Raw genomic sequence first — 26550 nt, forward strand, 5'->3', positions numbered from 1 at the left:
TACAGAACAAAAAAAAAAAAAAAAAAAAAGAAGTTTTCTTTATAGAACAATTGATTGATAGTGAGATATGGGAGCATAAACATAGCATTGGAAGCCCGTGGACCATTTTGACCACCAAGATGCAACCTGGGAGTCTGGCTCACTTGTTTAATCTCTGTGGCAGTTTAAACCCATTCTGCCCTGAAACACCTGGTGTGATTTCAGGGTGGCACTGGTGGCCTTTGGGTGCCAGCCTGGCACGGTATTGCAGATTTTGCAGAAGAGAAGTGACTCTTTTTTTTTTTTTTTTTTGGGTCACATGATGCCCATACAGCTGTAAATAAACATGATTAAAAGGACATGTCTGGGACCTAAATGAATGAGGAACTAAATAATAAACTTGTCTTCCAGCTGCTGGTTTAGACTGAAGGCAACACTCATATGATGTGTATTTTTTAGAATTTATTGTAATGGTCTGTGCTTCTGCAAACATGATGCACATCTGTGGAACCTCATTCTGAGCTGTAGGGCCATCAGTTCAGTCTGGGACAGTATATAGGTGTTGGCCAGAATGATTTCATGGCTTGGATCCCTGTGGGTTAAATTCTGATCAGGCAGATATGACTGAGTCCAACAAAAGATCTCAACAGAAGCAACCCTGGCTGCATTGATACAGTTGCTATTAAGTGGAAATTGCCACAAAACTAAAAAATATCACGAAGGACATTCACCCTTGTCTTCCTGTGCCAGTTTACCTGCATACTGATGTAGTTTTCTTGCAAAAAGCATAGCAGTTAGGATTTAAAATTGATTAGTTTTCTGTTTACTTCTGATTAAAAATTTACTTTTATTTTTTCCTTATTTTTTAAATGACCTTCAGAAATTTTCAACTATCATTAAAAAACATTTTTAATATGAGGCAGGAGCAAGAAAGCTTGGGTTTTTTGATTCTGATGAGAGGTTTTTTAAGGGGAAGATCACCATCATTGTCATAGCCATTAATGTTCTGATTTTGGAGCAGTGGAGACGTAAGCAAATATTTATTTTTGAAAGGCCTTTGCTTCAGTTGATGACAAAATGCTCATCTCCTAAATTTAGCAATGCTGTGTCTCCATGTGTATATTTATATTATTAGTCACCTTTAAGCACATATTTTCTGTGATCAGCACAAGCTAGGGAGTCACTGCATCCTTGTGTCAGAGAGGTACCTGCATGTCCATGTCCCTGCCAAGTGGGCTGAGCGTGCCAGTTGTGAATTCCAATGGGAACAGACCAGAGCTGGAGTGGCTGGGAAAAGAGGGGCAACAAGGGGGGGCAGCTTGAGCAGGCTTTGTTACCATAACCCTAGAGGGAAGAGAAACAATAACCGTGGAATATCCAGAGTTGGAAGGGACCCACATGGGTCATCGAGTCCAACTCCTAATAATGACTTTACTAATGGTCACCTTGTATCATCGTCCTTGAATTTAGGTATTTACCTGTCCAGTATCCCAGGCTGTGCAGTTCCTCTGGCTTTTTTCATTAAAAGCCACGATCCCAAGGATCAGAAATATGGCTTGTGCCTGTAGCTCAGAGAAAGCAGTTGTGACGTCTGCACAATTTAAATTTTGGGAAAATGTTTTCGCAGAAAGGCTGTGGGTAAAGGCCGGTGGGCCAAATGGCAGCCCGGCCCCACTTACGTCTAGGGGACAGACGCAGGAAGCCTGAGGGTGAGCAGTGGCCCGGCCTAGCGCCGCCCGTGCCGGTGGCTGGCGTCCTCAGCGCCATGTGAGCACGGCGGCACTTGTTATTTTGTTACGAGCCGCGGCGGAGGGCGGGCCGGGCGCGGGGGCTGCGGGGCGCACCCGGCCGCGGTGCCGCAGCTGATGTAATGCTGCTGCCGCCGCAGCGCCTTCACGTGTCTGCGGCGCGCCCGGCCAGCGGGGCAGCAGCGTGTGCCGCACGGTGTGTGCGCCGTGACACACGGGGACACACACGCACTCACACACGTGTTATTGGCGCCGCCGGGCCGCTCCGGGCGCACCCCGCCCCCTCCCCACCGCGCCGGGGGTCCCGGGGCTGACGGAGGGGCCGCCCCCCAGCTCGGGCTGCGCTCGCCGCCCCCGGCCCCAGTCGCGGCCCCGGCCCCGGCCCCCTCCCCGGCGGCGGCGGCGGCGGCGGCGCGGGGCGGCCCGTGTGTCGGGCACGCCGAGCCTGCGCACTCGGCGGCCGGGCGGGCACGGCGGCCGCGGGGCGAGGAGCGGCGCGGGGCGGGCCGGGCCGGGCCGGGCCAGGTGCTGCTGCGGGGCGGGGGAGCGCGGAGCGACCCTGCGCGGGGGCGGCGGGGGCCGGGCGCCATGCGCCGAGTCGCGGGCCGGGCTCGCCATCCTGCGGCGTAGCGGCGGGACGGGTTCCGCCCGTGATGTCCCCCGGGCGGCGGGGGAAGGCGACTCACTCGAGCGCTGCGGCAGAGGCCTAGTGCGGCCAGCGCCGCTCGCGTCCCATGGCCGAGGAGCAGCAGCCGGAGGGGGGGCAGCCGCCGCGGCGGCTCGCCGGCACCCCCGCGCCCGGCGGGGCCCTGCCGGCCCTGGTGCCGGGGCTGCAGGGCGGCGAGGCCAGCGCGCTGCAGCACAAGATCCGCAGCTCCATCTGGTAAGGGCCGGGCCCCGGGCCGGGGGAGCGGGGGAAGGGCCGGGGGGCTGCGCGGGCGCGGGGGGGGGGGCGCGGCCCCTTTGTGCGGGCAGCGCGGAGCACACGCGTGTTGGCGGGCGGGGGTCGCGGGCGGGCCGTGCCCGCGGCCGGTGCCGCACGGGCAGGACCAGCCCCGTGTGCGGGCGGGCGGCGGCGCTGCCCGGCTGCGGTGGGCGGTGGGCTCGGGTCACCTGCCGCAGGCGCTGCTGCAGCCCCGCGCATCTTGCGCGGCCCGCGGCGCTCCCGGCCGTGCTTGTAGCGCGCACATGAGCGCCCAGCACGGCGCTGGTGCAGCGGGGGATGCGGAGCTGGGCACGAAGGGTGCGATTGTCCAGCCTCCCGTAAACCTCTGCTCTTCTGAGGTCCCACTCAGGCACTTCAAATGCAGTTTTGGCTGGAGCTCACGATGGTTTTCAAGTTTCTGCATAGGAATCCAGGTTATTTTTGTTGATTTTTTTTTTCCCTAAAAATTCAATTTCTTAGTAAACCAGCATTTTATTTGAGAATTTTATTTTATCTGTATTGGGGGAACGAGGTGAACCGAGTTTAGGTCGGTGCAAATAGAACACCTAGTTTTTGGGGTTTTTTGTTTTTGTTTTTTTTTTTTTTTTTTTAGTATCTGCTAGAGGCTGTCACCTGCAGCATTTTTATTTTATGTATGTTTTTAAAAGCTGCTTTTGGCTGAGGGCACTGGTAGAGTACTGAAAGTTGGGAGTTGTAAATACAGGTTACTCATGTAATGTTTTCCTTTATATACACACACACCATGTGTATTTTATACATAAACTCATCCCAATAAACACATACTGATCAAGCTTGCATATTACGTCATATTACAGTTAGATTGTGTGGTTTGAATGGATGTCGCTAGAAAATAAAGAGCAGCGAAATATAATTTTGCCTTCAGATTTTTTTTATTATATGGCATACTGAAATAGCTTTTATTATTAGGATGGTGGTCGTTTTGTTTTTATCTATTTAAACAGTAAATAAAAGTTCATTCTCCTTCATCCACACTTGCTACCTTTTGTTTTGGTCTTCTGCAAATGTGACCTAGAGAAGGAATATGATCTGCAGAATTTTCTGCCTTTTTGGATCATAAAATCTTCACACCCTCCTAATTTATTATGGTCTTTAGCGATGGTCTTTTCATGTTTCCTTCCCTTTACATGAACATGCTGTTTGGAAATGAACCTCGGAGAGCATGTTTACATTGCATTCAGATGAGGAGGTATCATATCCAAGTTGAAGACAAAATGGCTACTAAGTAAAACCTCTGCTTTTATTGTGGCTTTTCTTTTTCAAGGAAAAAGAGCACATATGTTAGCTTCTGAAATGAAAACTGCTTGTTTGATTCAGGTGAACTTGGTGAATAGCCCAAGCCCATGTTTGGTACAAAGGAATGAAGCGTTTTGCCCGGGCTCAGTGGCTTGCCTGGTGCCAAGTGCCTGTGACCGGCAGAGGTTTCCCAGCACCTTGCAGCCCTGTCCCCTGGTACTTGCCAGGCGTTCCTCACCTTCACAGTGTTCCTCCTGGCTACCTGCTTCTCATGGGCTTCAACTTCCCTGCTGCTCTCAGGCAGCATCCATTCCCTGCAGGTTGTGCTGTTGAAATGCAGTATTTGAAGATAAGGTTTTTTATAAGAAACCTTTTATTTTGATGCTTTCAAATCTTACATTTCTCTCTTGTGATCAAGCAGTCTTCCTTTGAGGTTGGAGTTTAATGTGAATTTGCATCTTCCTGGACATGTGGTGGTTGTTTGGGTGCAGCAGGGATGAGGAGCACTGCCAGGAGTGTTGTGCTCTCTGTGCCCCAATGAACAGTGGAAAGTCTCCTTCTGAACTGGCAGCAAACTGGGGCTTGCTCTCTGTTCAGTGGGTGCTGGTGATGGATAAACAGTAGCAGAGGTTGTGGAAGGCCAGGGTGAAAATGGCAGTGCACTGCTGTTAACAGAATGAGGTGTAATGTGCAGAGCAGAGCTTCTTCCTCTTTTCTCCTTCCCTCCTCTTCCTCCCCTCTTCCCTTGCCGTGCTGGCAGGTTGGTGCATTCAGTTCCCCCTTTGCTTCCCAGCAGGTTTAGCACATCCAGCTCAGTACTCTTCTCTGTTGGTGTCCCCCCACCCCCTTTTTCCTACACGTGTTTGTACATAGTGGATGGAGGCTTTTAGTTGGTTGTGTTTGTTACAGGTTTTGTTTGGTTGTTTTTTTAAAAGGTTTCAGTCTTCAGATTGTATTGTCAGTGAAAATAGTATAGCAAAATATAGCAGCTACGTAAATACTGGACTTGAGGATCACAAACAAGTCTGTGCTTGTCCCTCCACTTCGCAGACAAATATAAATATAGAGAGTGATGCAGGCCACGAGTGGGACAATGAGCTATTAATTATTTCAACTCGCACTTATTTTATTCTGTTTATTAAATTAAAATGTAGTTTGACAAAAACATATTAAGTAATTGTGTACATGTGGAGTCCCTTAAATTGAAACAATAGTTTATGCCCTGCTGGTTACATTTGCAGGCATGGTCAGTATAGGTACTGAAGACTTAAAAATGTGCTTTTTAGGCGTCCAGTCTGTTGGTGTTTGCGTGTTTTTTGTTTTTTTTTGTTGGGGTGTTTTTGGCATATAAGGTGACCACTTGTTTCATAGTCTTACTCAGATGAATTCTAAAAACTTCAATTCTCTGTTTCTATCATTTAAAACAGAGAATTGTTTGAGCTGAGGAGAGGAAGATAAGAGAGTGACTTAGCTGTGCTTAAAAACAAATCAGGAAGTATTTATTTGCATTACAACATCATATACAGGCATTTTACTGCTATTTGGTTACAGTGATTGAAGCTCATCGCTGTCTATGTGTATTTGTGTCCTGGCTGCCCCACATGCAGCAGAGTGGTGTCTGGTTTTGTTCCCTGCTGTGTGTGTGAGGTGCTGAGGCGCTTGGATGTGTTCTTACGGTGTGGGTGAAGCGGGCAGAAATAACACTGGATGTCTTTTCCCATTGACGGATTAGAAGTCTAGACAGAGAGAACTCGTCTTTGGGAGCCCAGCCTGGCTGATTAGTGTCAGCATGGGCGGGTTTGGAAATTGCCCTGGTCTTCGCTGGACACTGGGCCTTAATCTGCCTGTTTTTATTTCTCTTTAGATTGGTTAAAGCTTTCATATTTATTAATAGCTTTTTGTCCAGACGTTGGAGCCTGAGGCGGGAAAACCTCCCTAGTCAGCTGTCTGAGCATATAGACTAATGGGGTTTCACTTATTTCTTTGGGTGAGGGTACTGTATTACCAAATGTGTGTTATTTGTATATGATGTTTCTGTACCCAAACATATGGTGGTGAAGACAGAGTCTACTCAGTATCACATTGACTTGCCAAGGAATATCTTACAGCTGAAGACAGCCAGTGAAGTAGGGATGTAAAAGCAGTGTGGCACGAGGATTGAGATGCAGAGATGGCCAAGGGAGGATGGTGTCAGCTGAGGGTGTCATTGCTAGCAAAAAAGAAAAAGACCAACAGTTTTAGGCAATTTAATCCCTCTGCTCGCTGTAATAATCCAAAATCCAGTAGCTGTGAACATTGAAGGAGCAGACAGGTTTGTTTTCTTGTTCACTGTTGCAAATAACTGGTGATGGTTCTGCAATGAGCACTTGTTTACCGTTGTAAATAGTAATCTGGTGCTTGCATCTGTGCATGGATTGGCCCCAGCTTCTTTCACCTTGCCTGCATCTCAGCTCTTTTTGACCTAAAGGCATCTGTTAGGATTTGAATATAGCAATTCTGCTTGAGAGATTAATTTCTCTCCTTCTCCGCCCCAGTGTCTCATGTGTAAACCAAGCTGAGGACCAGGCAGTGTGGAGTGGCAAACACAAAGCACTGCATTTGCAGCCATTTCAGCCTGGACATGGGTGTGGGTTTCAGACCCACAATTTTTGTTCTCCAATCGCTCTTCTAGCTACAAGCTGTATTGGAAAACCACATGAGTGAGTCTGGGCAGTGCTGAAATGTGTCCTAATGCCCAATTTGTCTCATGTTGAAGAAGGAGGTGAATTGTGCCCTTGTTACTTTTGGACTCTTGTTATTGTGCTAGGAAACCAGATTCACTGATTGTAACACCAATGGGTTCTAATCTTTGGAAGGCTCCTTTCTTTTTCATGACTTAAAACATTCCTGCTCCCTCCTGCAGTTGTATCCATCACTCCTCATTAGGCATTGTCAGCAAGCGTGGATTGTCACTTAGCTGTTGGCAGAGCAAATGTTCTGCAACTTGGGGAATGCCATTGAGGTTTTTCATAATAGGAATTGCTACTTATTTGTATAGTTAGGTCAGCAGAAAAAATGATTGACTTGATATTTTTAATAAAAATTAATATTGATTGACTTGATATTTTTAATAAAATGCCTAGCAATGAAGAGGGAAGCTTGAGGGGTATGTGTTTCAGGCTTTTAGCAAATGCAGATGGATATACCTTTTTGGTAGTTGTCTTTTGCAGTTGAAATTTCTGTATGTATTATTTTAAAACAAGTATTTCTTGAGTCAGGTTGGATTAGTGTGTAAAACAATCCATCTGCATTTTCCTCTTTCTTGTAGCTTGGGAGAGGGAGACCGGAAGTAAGAGAAAAAAAACCCTACCATAACCTTCAGTATTTTGTTAAGTAGCCTGTCAAAACTGGGAGAACTCCAAATTTCCTCTGATTACAGAGTACTTGTGGTTATTCTGTGCCCCCAGCCCAAAATGCAGCGGCCATCATTCCCTCCTTCATCCTGATTAATTCATTGTTGGAGGTGGGAAACAGGTTATAATTCTTCAGTTGCAGATTACTGATTTCTGTGAGGAAAATCAAATACTTGTCATTGACAGGTGTACAGGCTGTGCTTATTTCACTTAATCTATGCAACATCAGAAGTGTGTTTACCTGCTTTGAAAAAGTACCTTGAGCCCCTTAGCTGAGAGATTATGAGAGTGTAAAACTACACAGATTTCTTGTCACTGACTCAGTTTTCCGTGGCTTCTTGGTTCCAGTTCCAGGTGTTGGTAAGGCTTTGCCTGTTCTGAGTATGTTTCCTGATATGGTGTATAAGCAGTCAAATACATCAGAGAAAATTGAACTGTGGACCATATTTTGAAGTAGTTCCTGGTGATTTCAGGGAAGGTCACCCCTCCTTGGGCAAAGCATTTAGCAGCTTGTCATTCTCCTTCACACTCTGCTTCCCCAAATGGATAGGAACAGAAAGTGGAATTTGTTTCATTTCACTCCACCTGGTTCTGTACAAGTTCCCATGTAGTTATTGTGGAGGAAAAAAAAGGCATTTCTGAGGTGAGGGCTAACTCCTAGGAAAGATGTTTCCATAAAACAATCCATCCCATCCCTTCATGTGCCGAATTCTCTGACTGCAAACAAATTTCAAACCAGGGTGTGGTGCAGAACTCATGAATTAGGCAAAATAAATCCTACACCATTTGTCCCTTTCTCAGCTTCTCCTGGAGATGGCCTCCGTGGGTTGTTCAGAGACCTTCCACTCCTCTGCACAAGGGCCAGGTACGCCCTTTATCTGTCACTACGCATTCCTGTGTATGGGCAATGTGGGGAAGCCCCCCAGAAGGATTCCTGCTCACCAGGGCAGGGTTCAGAGCTTTGGCTGTCCCTGCTGCAGTGCATCCCTGCGCTGCTGGGGAAGCCTCGGTGCCAGAGCGGGCGGGAGGAGCAGCTTCCCAAAACGGGGCACGGCCACCGCTGGGGGGAGATTCCAGGTCAGCAGGTGTGCAGGCCAATTTGGTCTGCAGGCGTTTTTACAAGGTTAGGAAATAAACCTGAGTAAAATGAATGGTGACCTTTATGTAACCTTTGGAGAGCAGAGCTGAGGTTTTGTTGAACATCCTGGCTCTGAGTTGGAGGGAATAGCTTTGCAGAAAAAAGGTCTTTATAAACCTGCTTTTAGGAAGAGTGGATTTTTTCACTTTTGTTTGCGGATTTTGTTTGTCTTTGTTTCTTGAAACAATAGAATCTAAAAAACTATATGGGGGGGGGAAAGCACTATTCAAGCAATAAAAGATTTGGATAAGTTTTACTGTTGTTCATTTGGAATTCATTGGAGTGCATGCAATTGTTGACTCCACAGCATCAAACATACGCAATTCCTTGTTTCATAAACATTTTACTTTCCACTGCAGGAGTTTCTTCACTGAAGCAAGTCAGATGGTGTGACATTGTGGTTCAGTGCAGCAGTTCTAATGAGTCCTTAATAAGCACAGAATTGCAGGGTTGTCATCCCAGGCCTCTGTAGCTGGGTTGTTTGCCATTTAGGAGAGTTCTGCATTATTTACATGTGTCTGTATGCCACTGGCAAGTAGGAATCCGGATCTCTACCTGGAAAGAATACTTGGAAACTCCCCCTAAAAGTTTCTGATACTGTATAAATTAATAAGAACAAGTCATTTAATTGGGTGAGATGACAGTACTGCTCAGGTTGGGGTGATCAGACTTATACTGAAGCACTGATAAGTCTTTTAATTAATTGGAGCTTGGGGTGGATTTGTTAGTCTTTTTCTGTGTGTTTGTGTAGTTTTGAGAGCAGGGGTTGAGCTTAATGTTTTTATACAGATCCCATAAGTTATGTATGTTGCCTTCTCTTTTTACTCTACTCAGCTGCTTGCCAAACAGAAGTATTTGGAGAAGGGCCAGAGCTGCAAAATTCAGATCAGGATCCAAATTTGGATTTTTGGTTCAAGCCTTTCTAATATCTAATATTACAAAACCTTATATATAAATAAGGAGCTCTTTATTTTTAAACTGTGGCGACGAGGACAGGGAGGTAGCTTCCTCTCCCTCTGGAGCAGTCCAGGTAGGATGCTGGACTGTGTGTTACAAAGCTGTCAGCAGGTGATTCAAAAGGTAAATTGAATAGGTGAAAAAGCAATGAGTGCACTGTCACCCAGAAAGAGCCTGAGCAAAAGGCCAGCACAAATTGGTGCTTTCAAGCCAGTGAGAAGAATCCCCTAAATCTAAAAATTCTAGAAGTGATGGGATGTTTCGTGGTGTTACATTAGGTCTTTGGGAATTTTGAGGGTTTGTTTTGTTTTGTTCTAAATGGAGTTAGTCAGTATCTCAATTTTAATGCTTTCTTGATTTAATGGAAAAAGGATTATCTCTCACCGAGTGGGATGCTTGTTATCAGCTGCTGTGCCATCAACAGGCTTTCAGTAAGCTGCCCAGTGTTTTGTGTTGCTGAACATTTAGTCATTAAGACAGTGGAAACATTCAAAACTTCCCAAACATTTTCCTTGTGGCTACTTTTTAATTGCCTGTGGTTGCAGTGGTGACACTGTACCTGTCAGAGGGTGGGGAGGCCGGGTGTTGCTGCAGGACTGGGGATGGGGGTGGCTCTGGCTGGTGGCACCTGCACCCTGAGTGAGTGGCATTGTCCTCATGGCTGTGTGAGCAGCTGTAAGGCACAGCCACCCTGCAAGGGCAGCACCTGTCTGCTCCAGGCCAGGATGTGTGTCTGTGTGTCCGTGTGTCTGGGGGTGTACCTGTGTTCCTCCACTGCCATGAGTCCCACTCAGCTTTTCCTGGAGCGGGCTGGAAGTGCTATCCCTTGCCCATTGTCAGGTACTTCAAGTTTGAGAAGAAAATCTTGTTCCTGGGGAGAACTTGTTTATTAAATGAGGCATATTTGTATCTCCCTTGAGAGGAAGTTTGTGGTTAAATGTCAAGGTCCATGATGGATGGCTGTCCTTTCTGATGGATGGCCTCACAGGCATACAGGCAATCTGTATTTCTCAGTCAGAAATTCCTGAGTGCCATTATAAGGTTGTTGGGACACCTGTGGGTGAAGAAGATTGCACTGGACAGTAGAAGTTACAGTTTGTGGCTTTGCATGTAAAGCAGTGGATTACACAGTTTTTAAAGTGGTCAGCAACACAAACTGTTGGAACTTTTTCTCAGTATGACCGAGGTTGCCTTATAAGTATCAACACAAGCATCCTTTAGACAAACAAAAATTATTGTGTAAGAAATGTGTGCTGGATAATAAGAATGGGCAGTTTGTTCTGCTGTGTTTGCCTTGGCTCCTTCTTGCCCTTGTTCAGAAATCACTTGAAAATACCTGGAGTAGTCTTTGTGACTTCAGTGGAAATATTCCTGGGTGCCTTCTCCCTTCCTCTTCAGAACCACTGCTACATTAAAATACAGACTGGAAAGGCAGTTACTTAGTACCACAAGTGCTAACTCTTTGAAGGCCTCTAAATTGAAAAGCTTTAACATTTATTTAATATTTTTTTGTGGATGGAATTTTAGTCTTTTTAATCTGCTCTGAAAAAATGTGACAGCTCCTTCTTTCAGAACTATGTTAGTTTTATTGCTAGTTCAGTGGAGGAAAATACTTGAGAGGCTTGGGTGCTTGTTGAATCAGGAGGAGAATTCTGCAGGGGGATTCTGGATGCTGTGTGAATGTGGTGTCTGGAGGCAGTCTGCAATTGAAACTCAAGGTGTCTGCTTCAGGGCTGGACCTCCTCTGGCAGCAGCAGGACCTTGTGTGTGCTGAGGGTGTGTGGGCAGCAGTTTCCTGGGAAGAGCACACAGGGCCCTGCCCAGGAGAGCACCCTGTGCTCGTGGGTGCTTGGCATCATCGCTCCCAGCTGGGTTCAGATGCTTTGTGCAAGGTCCTGATTGCTCTGTGCTCCTTGTGCTGCTTCTGTGGAACCTGGGAGCTGTGGGTGAGGCATCTGTGAGGCCAGCCAGCCCTTGGTGAGAGCTGCAGCTCCTTCTGCTCTGATGGGACTGTCTGAAGAAAAGGCTTAAAATAATTCTGAACTATTTTTGCAGGGAGTCAGGCTGTGCCACAGTAACTTTTTATCCAAGCTCTGACAAAGGGTGACAAAATTCCTTTCATTAAGGGTGTATAAAAATGTGGTCAATTTTCTTTACGATTTGATTTTCATTCTGTATTAAGTCTTTTGGCATGATAAATGATGAGGGCTTACAGTTGCTATTACAGACCATATAAACTAAATTAATTAGTTGATATTTAAAAGACAGTCAAGTTACTCACTGGCAGTAATTGGAAGCTGCACACCTGGAACATTTTGCTGAAGAGCTAAGCCTGCTTTTGGCTCCAGGAGCCTGCTCTACAGCATTACCTTCATTATGCTTGATTCCAGTGGTATAGTTCAATCATTGACTCCTAAAAAAGTTGAGAAATTAAATGGCAGCTGAGGGAAAAACATTTGCCTCGTCCATTCAACAAATGAGTGAAATGGGAATAGTAGATATAGTTTTAAAATGCAAGAAATATCCCTGGAAAAGGATATTTTGAGCATAATCTGTTGGTTATTGGGAGATAGCTTGCTGAATCAAATAAAATATTTGGAAATACTGGTGTGTTTAATTACACTGGACAAAGGTTTGTCTAAATGCAGTTTATAGTGAATCTTCAGTTAAAAATTAATCTTGAGCATCATTTTATCGTGCAAAAAAAAGCTAAAATGCTGACCCTTAAAATTTGGTAACCTGTATAATTAAGTCTGTGATCCATGAAGATATTCAGACACCTCTCCCTTATTGGTTACTTCTGAGTAGAAGCCAGGTGTCTGATTACCCTGTAGATCTGTGCCTGAATACACTCTGAGTAGTCAGTTTTTGGTTAATAGCAGCTAAAAAATCGTAATAGTCTTGAGCTCTAAGGCTAAGAAAAAACATGAAACAAAATACTTTGTTTTGTTTAGTAGCAGCGAGTTTAGGCAGTCCCCACTTGGCTTTCATGGAACAAATCTGCATGGACTGCATCTTGCTAGCAGCTTCCTTCTCTTGGAGGGGGGAGGAATGCGGCTTCATATATCACTATGGTTTGTCCAGTCAAGTTGGTGACATTAATTGAAAAACCCAGTTTAGCTCCTGTGTACCATGGTTCTGTGTGTGGAAGGCCCTCTGTGAACACTCAGTCACCCATGTATGCCCCAGGATGCTGTTGCGGAGTAGATCCATCTGTTCAGGGTGAAAATAATTACAGTGGGTGAGTGTTTGCAGTGCAGGATTAGTAATTGTTATTTGTCACTTCACAGTGATTCTTGTCACTTTTAGTAAAGTTCTTAGTTACTGCTGAGTACTTTAAATGGCAGTAGTGTAGGCTTTGAGGTCCAGTGTAGGATCTGGAGATAGCTTGGGTGTGTTGTATTCTCCTGGAATTTGTCAAACTCAGGAAGGTGAGTTGCAGTTTTGGCTTGATTAGTTCAGCTCCTGAGCAAAGGAGTGGCAAAGCAGCATATAGTTCACTGTGAAAATTGAAATCAAACTGTGTTACTAATCAGGAAAGGACATTTTCATTCTCGTAATGTGAACATCTGCTCTCCCGCTGCAATGTTTACGCATGGTGTGATTCACAGGAATGAAAATCCAGACTGATCAATTCTGCAGTGCTCTTAAACAATGTCTGCTTCTGGAAGGACCCCTCAGACAAGTAATTGTGGGTACCATTAGCAGGAGACTTTTGCAGAAGCATAATTCAGTGGGTTGTTAGATGCTGAAAACACGTGGTAGCCTACAGGGGAATGTCAGCAGCACTGTTACCCTGGTGAGTACTTGTGTAGAACTGTCTACATACGCCTGAAATATAATTCTGTGCTGTTATTATTATGATTTTTGGAAAGTCAGAAGTTTAGTGCAGCTTTTCTGAAATCTGATCTAGATTTAATTAAGCACAGCCTTTTCTGGTTTTGACTCTTTTACCAAGTAAGTTGAGGTGTAACTGTGTATCTCCCTGGGATGTTTAGAATATACATGCTATGAATAATGAATCCATGCAGGTATTCTGTAAATTGTCTGAATAGGGTGCTAAACTCAGTGGCCTGTGTGGCTATGGCTTCAGTACATTGTACTAGGACAGGTCACATGCCCTGTGCTGCATTTGCAAAAGAAAACGATGACAATATGAAAACTTCTGAAATAGGTATCAAAATGCTTATGGATGATGCTGTACCTGCAAAGCAGGTGTTTTATTTGAGAAGAAAATGGCTGTTGTTAGGTTTTCAGGTCCTGTCCCCCTCATTGCCTGTAGAAGTAGGATGGTGAGGCAACAAACTGGCTGCACACATTGTTCCCTGTTCTGAGGACAGAGAACTGAACCCTAAAGTTCTATTAAAGGGGTATTAAATGCTGGTCAGATGCTTGCTGTTCATAATTTCCATTCATGAGCAGGTTTTAGATGAAGTATCCTGGTAGACTCACTTGTTCAGCCATCACAGCTGCAGAGGCAGCCTGGCAGGGAAGGAGGCAGTGTGTGGGGTGGAGTGTGTGGGGTTGGCCTGCCCCACACTGCAGGTTCTGCAGTGCTGCCCTGGAGCTCTGTGCTCTGCTCTGGAGCTGGGCTGGCCTGATGGGAGCAGCCCCAGAGCTGCAGACATGATCCAGGTGGGAGCAGCCAGTCCTGCCCTGCAGGGCCATGTAAGGTACCTGTTGGACAGAGTTAATTTTCCAGCTAGGAGTGAGTGCAGTTGTGTTTAAACTCCTTTTCATAAAATCCTTAAGAATTGGAGTAGCATGTGTTTGTAACTCTTCTGAAGATCCTAGTTTAGGGTTTAAAACCATTTTAAAAAGTACCACATAGATTATTTTTTCTACTCCCAGAAGCAGAGTATGGAAGGCTGATGAGTTACGCTGCTTTAGCATTCAGTGAACTGACCTTTGAGATAGGCAAGAGTCTTCGGGCTACTCGCAGCTCTTTATTTGCAGAGAGCTTCTGTGTCTAGAGGGGGTGGAAGCTGATGAGCAGAGGTGAGTGAGAAGTGCCTTGGTGCAGGTGCAAGGCTGAAGGATGGATGCCTGAGAACCTGGGGAAGCTGAACAAGGGGGAGCCCTCTGAGGTGGGAGGTCGTATGTTCGTCCTGTATGTGTTCAGCTCTAAATTTTCACCTGATGGCAAAGTCAAGGACAGGAGAAGGTTCTGGGATGTGCCAGTGAGCAACATGGCACAAGTTGGAGAGAAGTTGCCTTTCCTGTGGCAGTGAAGCCATGCCCATCTAGCAGAAAGCAGTGAGTGACCCTTTTAGTAGGCAGAGGCTTGGGGAGTGCATGTAGGTACTCAGGGCATTACTCAGCACAGGGAAACCTAAGAGGTTGCAAGAATTGCATTCCATGGGAGTCAGCAATCGGGTACAGGTTCCTCAAGTGGAAAAAAGGGTGCAGAGGAGCTGTGTGGTGGGCAGCCATGAGAGAAAAGGGAGCAAGGAGAAGGGGGAATGCATGTGTGCAGAAATCAGGGCAGAAGCAGGGGTTGTTGCAAGCAGCCTTGGGAGGAGAGGGCTGGATAAAAGCTGAATTTCTGAATTTGTTTGCAAAAAGACAGGCTGATACCTATGGGGGGAGCTGTTCAATGTGGGGGAGAGAGAAGGATGTCTGTGGCATGGAGGAGGGACAAAGAGTGTGCCAGGGAACGCTGCAGGATAAGCTGGCCCTCCTCAGTGGAAGGCCTTGGGCAGCCCCTGGATTGCTCCTCTGCTTCCCAGTGTGTGCCAGACCCAGGGGGCAGCGAGATTTCGGCTCCTTGGCAAGGCTGGGGCTCCTTTCCAGGCTGGCAGTGGGACACCTGCAGCTGTTGGCCCTGCAGGGTTTGGGGAGGGGATGGCTGCTGTGTGCCCTGTCTGGGTGTGGCTTTTGTTGTGGGGCTCTGCAGGGCAGGGTATCCCTCAGGATAAAGCCACAGAAGAGCTTGGGTGGGAGTGGGTTGTGGCACTGCAAACCAGATGACAGCCCCTGGGTATCAAATGAGTAGGGAAATAAAGAGGTACAGCAGCAAATCTCTTCTGTTAAGAAAACATAACTAGGATAGCTGTGGATCTTGAAAATGTTGAAGGAAATAACGTGAAATAAAGAAGAAGAAACCCAGTTTTTATGAGCAGGCTTAAATCTGCCATCCAGGCACCTGTGCCAGCATAGGGAAACACGTGTGGTGGGAGAGCCTTGCTGCAGAGCTGCTGACACTGGGAGCTGTTCTGCTGGATTCAGCTGAGTTCTGAGCTATGTGCAGTAAACACGGCACGGTGCAGATTTGTACATTCTGGGTGTGTGTTACATGGAAGCAGTGTAGAACTCTTCCTATTTTCTCACATGGATATTATTTTACTTTGCCATCAGCTGTCTGTAGCCACCATTTCCCGAGGGAAAGGCAGCAGAGGAGCAGGTCTGTGACCTGTGGCAGGCTGTGATGCACAGCAAGGTGCTGCCTTCCTCCTGCTCCTCAGCTAGCTGGCTCTGCAGGCATGGAAGAGAAACAATTTTGTGCACGTGTATTATAGATGCACTGAATTTCCTGTTTGTTTTTTAAGTTCTGCTGAGGAGTGTCACCCCCTTAGTTTCACTAGGCATCCTCTCTTGGAGCTATGTGGGACAAAGGCTGGAGGAAAATCTCAGTGTCTCATACTTGACTTTCCAGTGCCTTAAGTAATAATGTTGTGATGACCTCGGCTGAAAATAGCACAGCAGATCTCTTAGCTATCTATAAATTGGATTGTGAAGCAACCAAAGGTTGATTTGTTTTTTCATAATTAGTTTCAAAACCCAGCAGTTTTCATTGTGGAATACGTGAGTTGTTGAAATGGATGATTTGCTCTGTAGCCACAAACCTGCATGTCTGGTGACTTTTTCCATCTTTATGCTTTCAGGGGGACATTCTTGAGATGAAATTTCTACTGAAATAATCTTTTTTCCTTATGTTTTTTGAGGTTGTAGATTGTTAGTAATAAATACAGGATGCATCTCCTCTGAAGTCATATTATCTTCCCACATCCTGTACAGAGGGCACTGCATCCTTGGAACAGAATCTCCTGCCTGAGTGTAACAATATGCACTGATTTTAATTCAGAGCAGTGCGAAAGAACCAGGGTGAGAGCTGTGTAAAAGCATTTTCTTTGTCTCTTTTCAGAGTTCATTACAGTAACTTATGGCAATATACTGAATTTAAATAAATGTAAAAAAACCCCAACCCGAGGAACTTAAATGACTGTCTTGTTGGAATAGAGCACCTGGCAGTGTGTGGTTGTTGCAAGTTCTTCCCAGTTATTCTAAGAATAGTGGAACAAGCCTTTAGCATTGAATACAACCAGATTTCTTCAGAGAGCTGAAAGAGATGTTTATAGAGCTACGTTTCAGACGTAGGTATTCTGATGTCTGCTGGCTAATTATTTCTTGGCAGTTCATTACAATGGGCTACATTTGAGACTTGGGCATTTCATTAGCAGCCTCATCTTCCTTCTTTGTTCAGCTGTTTGTATAGTTGGCTTTATTTATACTCATAAAATGATCATAGTGTCAGAAGTGGTGAAGGGATTAAATTTTTATTCTCTATGAACTATTTTAACTGCATTTATTTTAGTAACAAGTGTTGAAGTCACCTGTTTGACACATTTTAACCTGCATTAACTTCAAGATGTGCTGAACCATTATGTTTTTCAGCACTGTGATATAACATTGCTCCTTCTTATGTCTGATGGAAAATTGGTTTAGCTTATTCTCTCTGGTGAGTGGAAGGAGGTGGATTAGGTTACAGGGAGGATGAAGTAGTTGCAGCTCACCCTTCTTGTTGCACTGTTTTATTGGCTTGCTGAGCGTTTGCCTCCTGATTTTGCTGAGAAGGGTGGTTTGCCTGGGATTGAGGAGGAATCTGCTTTCAGACCAAAAGAGACAATATTTACCAGTTGGTGAATTCTCACTTTGTTTACTTCTTTGAGGCCTGAGAGTTGGACACTTTCTGCATTTCCTCTATTTTTATACTTCAGGGAAATAGCGACACTTCATGTGCTTTTAGGATGCAATTGTGGTCCCTGTGGCTTTAATATGGAATAAAAATATATCTGCATTTGAATCCTGAAAGACCTAATTTGTCTTGTATTAAATGTTTTGCCTGTGTTTGTGGGAGGCTCGAGTGAGTGCCTGGTGTCTGGGGCAGACACTGGGATCTCCCGGGGGAGGGAGCAGTGCAGGCAGGGACAGAGCCCCTAGGTGGCATCAGAAGCCACCTGATTTTTGGCTGCTGCACGCCCGGGGGTGAGAGGTGAGGCTGGGAGGGGGTTCCTGGCCCTGGGGTGCTGGGCCATGCCTGGAGTGCTTCCCTTTCCCGGTGCCTCGTGCTAGAGCTCTTACAGCATTAGCTGAGCAGTATGGATAGTCGTCATTTTGCTAATTCAAACAAGTTTCAACCTTGTGCAGCTCTGCTTTCTAAATATTTAATTGAAATGCTTTTACAGCCATTTTACTTCTTTATCACAGTGAGCCAAGCCAGACAATGTAACATGGCATATGTTAAGATGTTAATTGAGTAGCAGCACACATAGGCGGCTGTTTCATAATTTTCTCCTTAGATGATCCTTGGCTCCAGTTTAACATTTCTTTGTGCTTCTGAGTGGAAGGTTATATAAAGATATATTTAGAGCTGTTAGTCTAAGAAAGAGAAGCATTAATTCAGTAAGATTAAGAATTAAGGGCTGATTGCTGCAGGCACTGCTGGGACACAGTGCTTGTCGTGGTAAGGATGTGATAATAGTACCTTTCTGATAGTACCACTTACTGTAATGGGCTTGGTAATCCTTTTATTGAGTGGTTCCTCACAGCACACAGAGTAAATAGAGATTTATTTTTTTTAAATGTCACCTGATGTCATCAGAGTAGTGGAACTCAGACCGAATCTTTCCAAAAGGGTTTGTGGTCAGTTTAATAATGACCCTCCCTATTTTAACAAGGTTTTCAGAAAGACGACTTTGCCAAAACTGTCGCCGTTGGTACTTTGTAGTGGACTCTGACTTGTTTTCCTTGGGAGCTGAAGTGGGTTTTTGCTAGAGGGAATGGGGCAGCAGGACACAGCACAGGAGGAGTTCTGGGTGCTGTCAACACCCAAATGCCTCCTGTGCCTGGGAGACACAAGCCTGGCAGTGCTGCTCATGTGCTCCTGCTCCTTGCAGAGAACCCCTGTGCCCTTTGCTAAGCACTTGGACAAACAACCTGCAGGGATGGTACGAGGGAACAGCTGATGCAATGGGAAATGGAGACTTTTCAGATCACAGTAATTTCTGAAAGGAGGTGTGGCCAAGACACTCCTTTGGCAGACAGCTCTAAGTGTTGTCTTGGGTATTCTTCTCTTGTGGAAGGCTTGTTTTCAGGTGTGAGCAAAATACCAGGGCAGCAGTGTCACCTTGCACTGTCAGGGTTGTGTGCACTGCACATGAGCCACTCAGAATTGTCCTGTGGCCTGAACAGTCCCTGGTGGGTTTTTGGTTTTCCCGTTTTTCCAAAAGACTTTACTTTATAACTTTGTAAACATTTTCTCTCTCAGATGGCTGAGAGGGTGGTTTGCAGTCTGAGGTGAATAACTAGGTAACTGTGCCCGTGGTAAGTAACTGCACAGTGGGGTTTTCCATTTTAGTTGCAACTTTTTGCTGTAAGTCCTGCATGTTGGGTAATAATGTTACTTAATACTCTAGTACTGGAAAGTGGGACCCTGCAGAGGGGAGCCCTTGCTGTCTGGTCAGGAGTTGAGCCCTGCCTTCCTGATGTAAGGTTCTGTTATGAGCAGTGGTGGAAAGTGGTTACTTTTCATCAATTGCATTATGGTTTGGCAGAAATTAATGTTTTCTCTAGGCTGTCCAATAAGTGCCAAGCACAGGGAACACAGCTATAGAGAGGCTGTTTTTGGGAGGATGTTTCAGTTCATGCAAATATTTGCAGTCTTGGGCTGAATGGGATACAGAGTATCTTGGCAATTTCACAGAATGCACCAAAGTTGATGAAAAAAATCACTCTGGGCTTCCCACATGTGACCACCTACTCAAACCATTATTAAATTCTGCACAACAAATTGTAGCTCCACTTGTCTGCTGAGTTTGGTTGAACCGGCTCTCTTGTTGACATCCTCCTCCGTTTGAGGGATGAGTCCTCTGCCTGTGCCTGAATGGTAACAGCCTTGTCCTGTGTGACTTTTGGGGCTGGGAGGTCTCCCTGGCAGAGCAGAACAGCAATGTCCTGAGGTGCTGCTGTCCCCCCTCTGCCAGGGACCCAGCCCAGGAGCCCCTGTGGCAGTGTGTCCCAGGAGAGGAGCTGTGCTGCAGGGGGCTGTTCACTGTGCTCCCACAGCGTTGGTCCTGCTGCTGCCTTCCATGGGGGCTGAATGCTCTCAGCTGCAAAGCTGCTAAGGGTTAGTGTCAGGGCTGTACAGCTTTGGGAAGGCTCAGGGTTAACCAGGCAATAGCTGATAAATTCAAGGGCTTGCTTTTATTTCTCCCAGCCACCTCCCTTTTTCTGGTCTCACAGACATAAGGATTCTCTTATCCCTTGTGGTTATATGGCTTCTCTTATTTGCAACATTAGGGAGGTACTCGTGCTCACAGCAACTGAATTCTGCCACTTCTGCTAATACAATAGTCCCATATTGCTCAGTACAATTCAGCTGCCTCTTCCTGAAAGTAAAGTGTTGCTTAATTAGAGGAAGGTTGGCAGCATCTGGTTTTATGCCACTTAGAAAAAAGAATTGCATCTCCTTGCCTTATTCTTCTGCTTTTTTCCTCTCTCTCTCCCTCAGTGCAAAGTAAACTCAGCTGCTCACCTGGGAAGAGAACACACTCCTCATTCTGCCCATGCCAAGTCAGGGCTGTTCTGAGCAGAAATACATAAATAGGTCAGGGAAAACAGAAATGCATCCTTTGGCAGAAGATAGAAGAGCAGTTTGAGGAAATACTTTAATCTGATTTCTCCCGATCTCATTCTCCCAAAGATAATTTCAGGAGTTTGTCTTCAGCCTTTAGAAGCTTCAATCACTACAGCCTTTGAAACTTACCTTCAAGAATCCTTCAGAGGTCTTGGTCCTTCCTGTAAGGCTTTTTGCTGCAGATCCAAAACAGCTAACACATGGTTCTCTGGGAAATTCTTGGGTCTGGGGTTCTCCATGAGAGAATCCACAGCAGCTTTTCAGGGAGCTGCCCTGTGCTGCTTCTCCAAGCACAGCCTAAGAAACCTCCTTTTCTCTGCTGTTTTATTAATTAGTAGAAGCTGGGTGCATGTTTTTGAGTGGCTGGTGGCTAGGTGACCAGAAATGGCCAGGCTGATCTGCACTGGTGGCGTTCAGAGCAGAGCTGACATTTTTGATGAGCATTGCTGTAGACAGTACAACAGGGTCCCTCTTGAGTCACTGTGTGCCTTAACTTTGAAACAGTCAATAAGATGGCACCATGGCACCCACTGAATAAATGCCTCCTGGTGGTTGGGATAATGTCTGTATTTTTCCACGGTTCTTATGTTGGGTCATTGGGAACAAGTTGGCAAATCCAAGGCAGCTGTAAAAGCAGCCACATTTGTTGTTGCTCACAAGAGACAGCTACCCCCAGAATCACAAATCTTGTGCTGGATAAAACTGCATGAAGTAGCCTGAATTAACTTTTGGATCAAGTAAGTGAATTAGTTTAACTTGAGAGGGAGACAGTCATCATGAGGAGCTGTGAAAGAGAGAGTAACACCAGCTGTGCTTCTAGGTGGGGTGAATCACAATGAGCCTCCAGGAGGGCCAGTGCTGGCTGTGGGCTTTAGGTGCAGTTTCTGAGTTTCCAATGGGCTTAGGTTCCAAACAGATTCAAATGGTTATTTTCATTAGAAAGAACATCATTCCTGCTGCTCTCCTGCAGCCGCTCATGGGTAGCAAAAATATGTGGGTAATGGCCTCCAGATGTTAGAAATGGCTCTGTGCAGGGCCTGATTCAGCCTGGTTGTTGAGATTTTTGGTTGCAGGCACTGTAATTGCAGTAGTAATTAGGTAAGGGATGCATTTGACAGGGACAGAAGCAGACTGACTTGTAGATGAAACTTCAGCTTTCAAAGCATGTGTGTCCTGCTAGAAAATAAATGTGGCAGGTGTAACTGGGATGTCTGTCCCTTTGCCACCTTTGTCACTTGTCCTTCTATCTCCTGATGTGCTGGGGATGTATCCTGCAGTGTCACCAAATGGAGTGTTTCTGTGCAGTGCTCAGGTCCATGGGAAGGTCACTCCCAGTACTGTGCCAGTCAAAGGCCTCATTCCTCAGGGTTGCCATTGCTTGACTTGGATTGCCTCTGCAGGAAGGGAAATGAGCATTTTTATCATTAGGCACAAGCTTTATAAAATGAAATAGCATTTACTTGTGCTCTGGTTAGGAAGAAAGAAACCTCAGTTTACCACTGACAAATTTTAAAGATGTCCTCCCAGTATACTCAAGAGCATGGGGCAGGAGATGGAAAAATTGTTTATTAAATAGAGATCACACTTACCCCCTGCTGAAGCAGTGGGACCTTTGCCTTTTAAAATGTCACAACATCTGCTTGCAGATTGGAGGACATGAACTTGACTGTCCTTTCTGTGCCACCAGTTTACAAAAAGGAAACATAGTGAACTGTATTTCCTGGCCCTGTTATTGCTCCTCTGCTGCAGCTTCTCAGCGCTGTTGATCAGTGCTGTAGGAGCAGAGGTCACAACTGGAAGAGCCCGAACTAAATTTGAGAGTTTACATTTCCTGACTCAGACTGATACTTGGAGATAAAAGGACAGCTCTAGGGATCTCCTGCCCAGCTGCCTCCTGGCAACTTGCCTCTTTCTCTTTGCAAGAAGAAGATGTTAATGCAGATGGGCATGCTGATGCTCAGGTTGGCAGGAGGGAAGCTGTGCTGGCTGCAGTGTGCTCTCCTGAAAAGCCCAGTGCATGGTGTTGTCTGTAGGGGCTGTGTTTGGGCTGAGTTTCCTGTGTCTGTACTCTGCATCCCCTTGCCCTCTCTGCACCCTTTCTGCATAAACTGTCATGTGGAGCCATACAAGAGGTTTGGGAACAGGTGCCTGATTCCTGTTGCCTGCTGCCTTGTAGGAGAGGCTGTTGGTCTGTAGCAGCACAGGGACTGTGAGACCTTGCTCAGGGTTGGAGCAGTGGTGGAGTGCAGGGTGAAGAAGTGCTGCTGGAGCAGCTGTGTCCCCATCAATTTGCTCAGCTTTGGGTCAGATGCACTGGCAACATGCAGCAGCAGCAGGTTTCCATGCTTGGTGTCCTTTGACTTTCTGGTAGGATGGTGATTTTTGATGAGTGAGATGACATTTAGGTTCCCTTCTTCAGTTGCTGCAGTATATGTGAGCATATCTTTCCCAAGGCAAGGCAAAGCTTCCATATTTCCATCCTTAGCACTCCCTGTTCTTCAGAATCCCCAGCAGCTCTGCTCCTGTCTCCTTGGTGTGCCTGTCTACCCACCTGATGGCTTCTCCTGCACAAAGTCAGCTGAAGTGGATGTCTGCTATGGATCTGTTTCAGTGAACTTGTCAAATGTTCTTACCTGTTGAAAGCTTTTACTGTATTCTGTCACTGTGACCTGAGTGGTTCTTGTATGGGAAGGGCCATCAGTGTTAGCAGCCTCTACCAAACAGATTTTTAGACTGTCTTGTTTCAAAGTGGAGGTGGTGTAACAAGCAGGGCAACCAAACTCCTGCCTCTGGGCATCTGATGGAACAGCAGATGCTGGTTCCTATCACCACCAGACACCAGAGCCATTTGTTTTGCTTGTTTCTTACTTAGAGTTTTAGAAGATCCATCAGCTGCCTGACTTAGTCTGGCTTTTTTAGCACCTTTACAAAAGTAAAATAGCTTCCATGAGATGTTTTGTTGTTTAAGGAGATTGAATTATGTTTTATTTTACTAGGAAAATAATTGCTTTCTGAACTCAAAAAAAAAAAAATCTCAAAAAAAAAATTGTTTGATGCTTGTTCAGTACATGTTCAGGCTAATGTTTTCTGTATGGGAAACCTCCTGCTCTTCTTCAGAGCACTGATAGAATGCCTTCAACTAATGCTGTCAGAGGAAGCATGTGAAGTGCAGCACCCTTAAGAAACACAAGAGCTGCCCATGGGTGTGTTTATAGGAAGTATAATAAGTTCCATACTGTTTGCCTGCCTTGGCACATGCACTGAGGTCATTCCTGGCATATTTCTATTGAATCCCCACCCAGTGCAGTCTTAATAAGCCAGCTGGGAGGTAGAGAGACTAACTTGGAAAAGTCCAGAGTTGCCAGTGGAATAACAGCTGTGTGCCTTGTAGCAGCTCTTTGGAAAGCTAGAAATCCATGCCTTGAAGTGGTGGGGAGAAGGGGATGTTAATTGTGTTTACAGCTAAACAAGTCAAATGCATTTGAATTGTGTAAGAGCTACAATAAAAATAGTGACATCCATCCTGGCTGCACTGCAGCTTGGGATAATAGCTTGGGATAATAGTTGCAATGGTATTTCATTTAAAAAATGCAGTTCTTATGTAAAAGAACAAGCAGCAAGAATTCTAGCAAGCAGTTAAATTTGGGTGACTTTCTACAGAAAAATTCCATAGACTAGCAGGATATTTCAAGTAAGATATAAAGCCTGTAGTGCAGTGATAGAAATTCTAATATGTAATGTTTTTGTCATTGATTTTAGACTAATTCAGTGTTTCTCTTCTCTCTTTCTTCCCTCACATCTAGCAAAACTGTACAATCTAAAGTGGACTGCATTTTGGTAAGTACAACTCCAGAATGCTTTTCAATGTTTAATGAGCTGCAGGACCAAAATAGATGGCTCTGGAGACTGACAGCTATTATGAAGCCTTTCCTTAGCAGTATTTAAGGTACTACCACTAAATGTGATCAAAATTAGTTACCATCTCAGGTACCTTCCCAGAAATGTGCAACACTGCAGGTCCTGTTAGCTCTGCTGTGCTGCTTAAGGCTGAGAGATCATTTTTTGGAGCAGGAAGGGCCCTTGAATTGTAAAATCTTCATCTGTGCATTAAAATAACAGCATCTAGGCAGTGATAAGAGATTATTTTTGGGAAGCTCTAGTTCAGAAAGAGGTTTTATTTGTTTTTAGTAGTGAGCGGGTTTCAAGTTTTTTTAAATCAGTCTTGAGTTCATAAATCTTAGGACTGGAAGGGATTGCTTATCCTGACTTGCTACCTTCAGCACTTCATCCAGAAGTACCAGTGGATAAGGCAAAAAAGTGTCATAGACAGCCATCTGGATCCTATCAACTAGTATGGCTGAGCTAACAGAGAATACTCTTCCAAGTCACATTATCAAAGGCTAATTCAGGTGGTACTGAATTGTCTTCCCATAAAATGTTTTAATTTATTGTTGTGTAAGATTTAAAGCTTTACTGTGTTTCAAACAAACTTTGGACCCCATTTAACCTCTGTTGAAAAGTTCTTGGATGTACCCAGTGGGAATAGGGATGCAGAATGTAATTTTTGTCCCCTTTATTGCTTATTGACATTTGTGAACACCAAGCAGGTGCTTTAAGATCTTAATTTTGTATGTGAATCTTCAGTGGTAAAAGGACAGATTGCAAAACTGCATTTGTAAAACTCTTTTAACACCAGGTAATTCTGTAGAAAAAAAAATTGGAGTTGGGGTAGGTGTTTCTCTTCTTCATTGGAGAAGGAGTAAATAAGTAGGAGGCTTACCAGTCATCTACTTTTGGCAGTCTGTTTTAAGAAAATGGAATTATTCTAGGACTATTTTTGCATTAAATTCTGCAGATTTATGGACTTTGTGTACTGAGATAGGGATTATCAGTTTGTATTGAGGGTATTGGGTAGGTTTCATCCATTGGATTGGCAGAGAAGTCTTGGACACAAAGCAGTCTCCATGGTTTGGCCTGGAATGGAGCAGCAGTGTCCTGATGGTCTAATTTTCTGTTCCAGATGCCTCCTTGTCTGTCCTGCTGATGAGTTCAGAGGAGTTGTGTCAACAGTGGAAAAGCCAGTCTAGGTTAGCAAAGGTAGATCTAATGCTGTTCAGGTTTAAAAAAGAAAAATCCAAGATCAGAATAGCTTGAGGAAATCAAACTTTAGCTGAATTCTGGCAAAATTGTTTCAGTGGTTTTAAGTGCTTTGGGAAGCTGTGAGCTGCAGGAGAGAATCTAAAAGCATGTTGGACTGAAAGGCTGTGGCTGTGGAGCTCTGAATCCCCCCTTTGGCAGCCCCAGTCATAGCCCCTGTGTGCAGAGCCACACACAAATGTTCCTGGATTGCCAGGTTCACAGAGCTCAGCAGGGAGAGTCAGGAAGGAGCAGAGGTGATGGAATAGCCTGGTGTGGAGTCACTCCCAGCAAAGGGCTGTGCAAAGCACTGAGACTGCAGCTGCTCAAACAGGTGTCCAGAGTTACCTGCCTTCAACTCGTTACACTGCACCCCTCACATCCCCACACACTGTCACTTTCTGGGAGATCATAAGAAAGTCATTGTGTGCTGTGCAATCCAAAAAAGATAATTAGCAAGAATTGTGGTGTAAACAGTCATTAAAAATTCATTATAACAGCTTTTTAACTGTAGTAAACATGTCTAGCAGTAGATTCTCTTATGATTTCACTTGTTATATTTGTAGCCACATACGAAGTGAACTTTTGAACCCGATTTTTAAAACTGTTTGCTCCATATAATCACTCAGCAAGAAGGCCATTTCTTTCCTTAGTGCTCTGCAAAGAGGTCAGTGCTGGATTGATGGGAACCAGAGCTGCTGTGGGGTGTGCTGAGGCAGTGTCCGTCAGTCCTGTGGCAGCAAAGGTGCCACTTGTCTCTTGGGCCCTACAGGAGACAGGCAGAAGCTGCAGGAAGCCTTGGCAGCTGTGCTTGGCCACTGTCAGAACAAAGCTGCCATGTGTTTTTAGGGTTTGTTTGGAGTGTTTAGCACGTGAAATATGTTCCTGCTTCTGTTCAGATAAAGCATATCAAATGTGTTTATTAGCTGCTTTCTAGAATTAAAAAGGTGTTTTTAGTATTAGTTATTTTCTGTCTTGGTGATATTTCCAAGAAACCGTCTGACCTAGAGTAATTCACCTTTGCTTTTTGTTTCTCTATTCTTAGAATGGGGAGATGATTGCTTGACTTCTTTGCTATTTTTAGT

The 26550-nt window shown here is 45.2% G+C and overlaps 1 protein-coding gene across 1 annotated transcript in view; it reads left to right on the forward strand.

Moving 5' to 3' along the window:
* Positions 1 to 2347: 2347 nt before the first annotated feature.
* The window catches only part of RFX7 (regulatory factor X7), a 49443-nt gene continuing 25240 nt past the window's right edge, over positions 2348 to 26550 (forward strand). Inside the window, exons 1-2 of the mRNA XM_036389575.1 lie at positions 2348 to 2610; positions 24133 to 24166. Coding sequence (XP_036245468.1) covers positions 2462 to 2610; positions 24133 to 24166 — 183 coding nt within the window. The 5' untranslated portion in view covers positions 2348 to 2461. The remainder of the gene's footprint in view (positions 2611 to 24132; positions 24167 to 26550) is intronic.

The sequence above is a fragment of the Molothrus ater genome, chromosome 13 (assembly GCF_012460135.2).
Source record: "Molothrus ater isolate BHLD 08-10-18 breed brown headed cowbird chromosome 13, BPBGC_Mater_1.1, whole genome shotgun sequence".
NCBI classification, from domain to species: Eukaryota; Metazoa; Chordata; class Aves; order Passeriformes; family Icteridae; genus Molothrus; species Molothrus ater.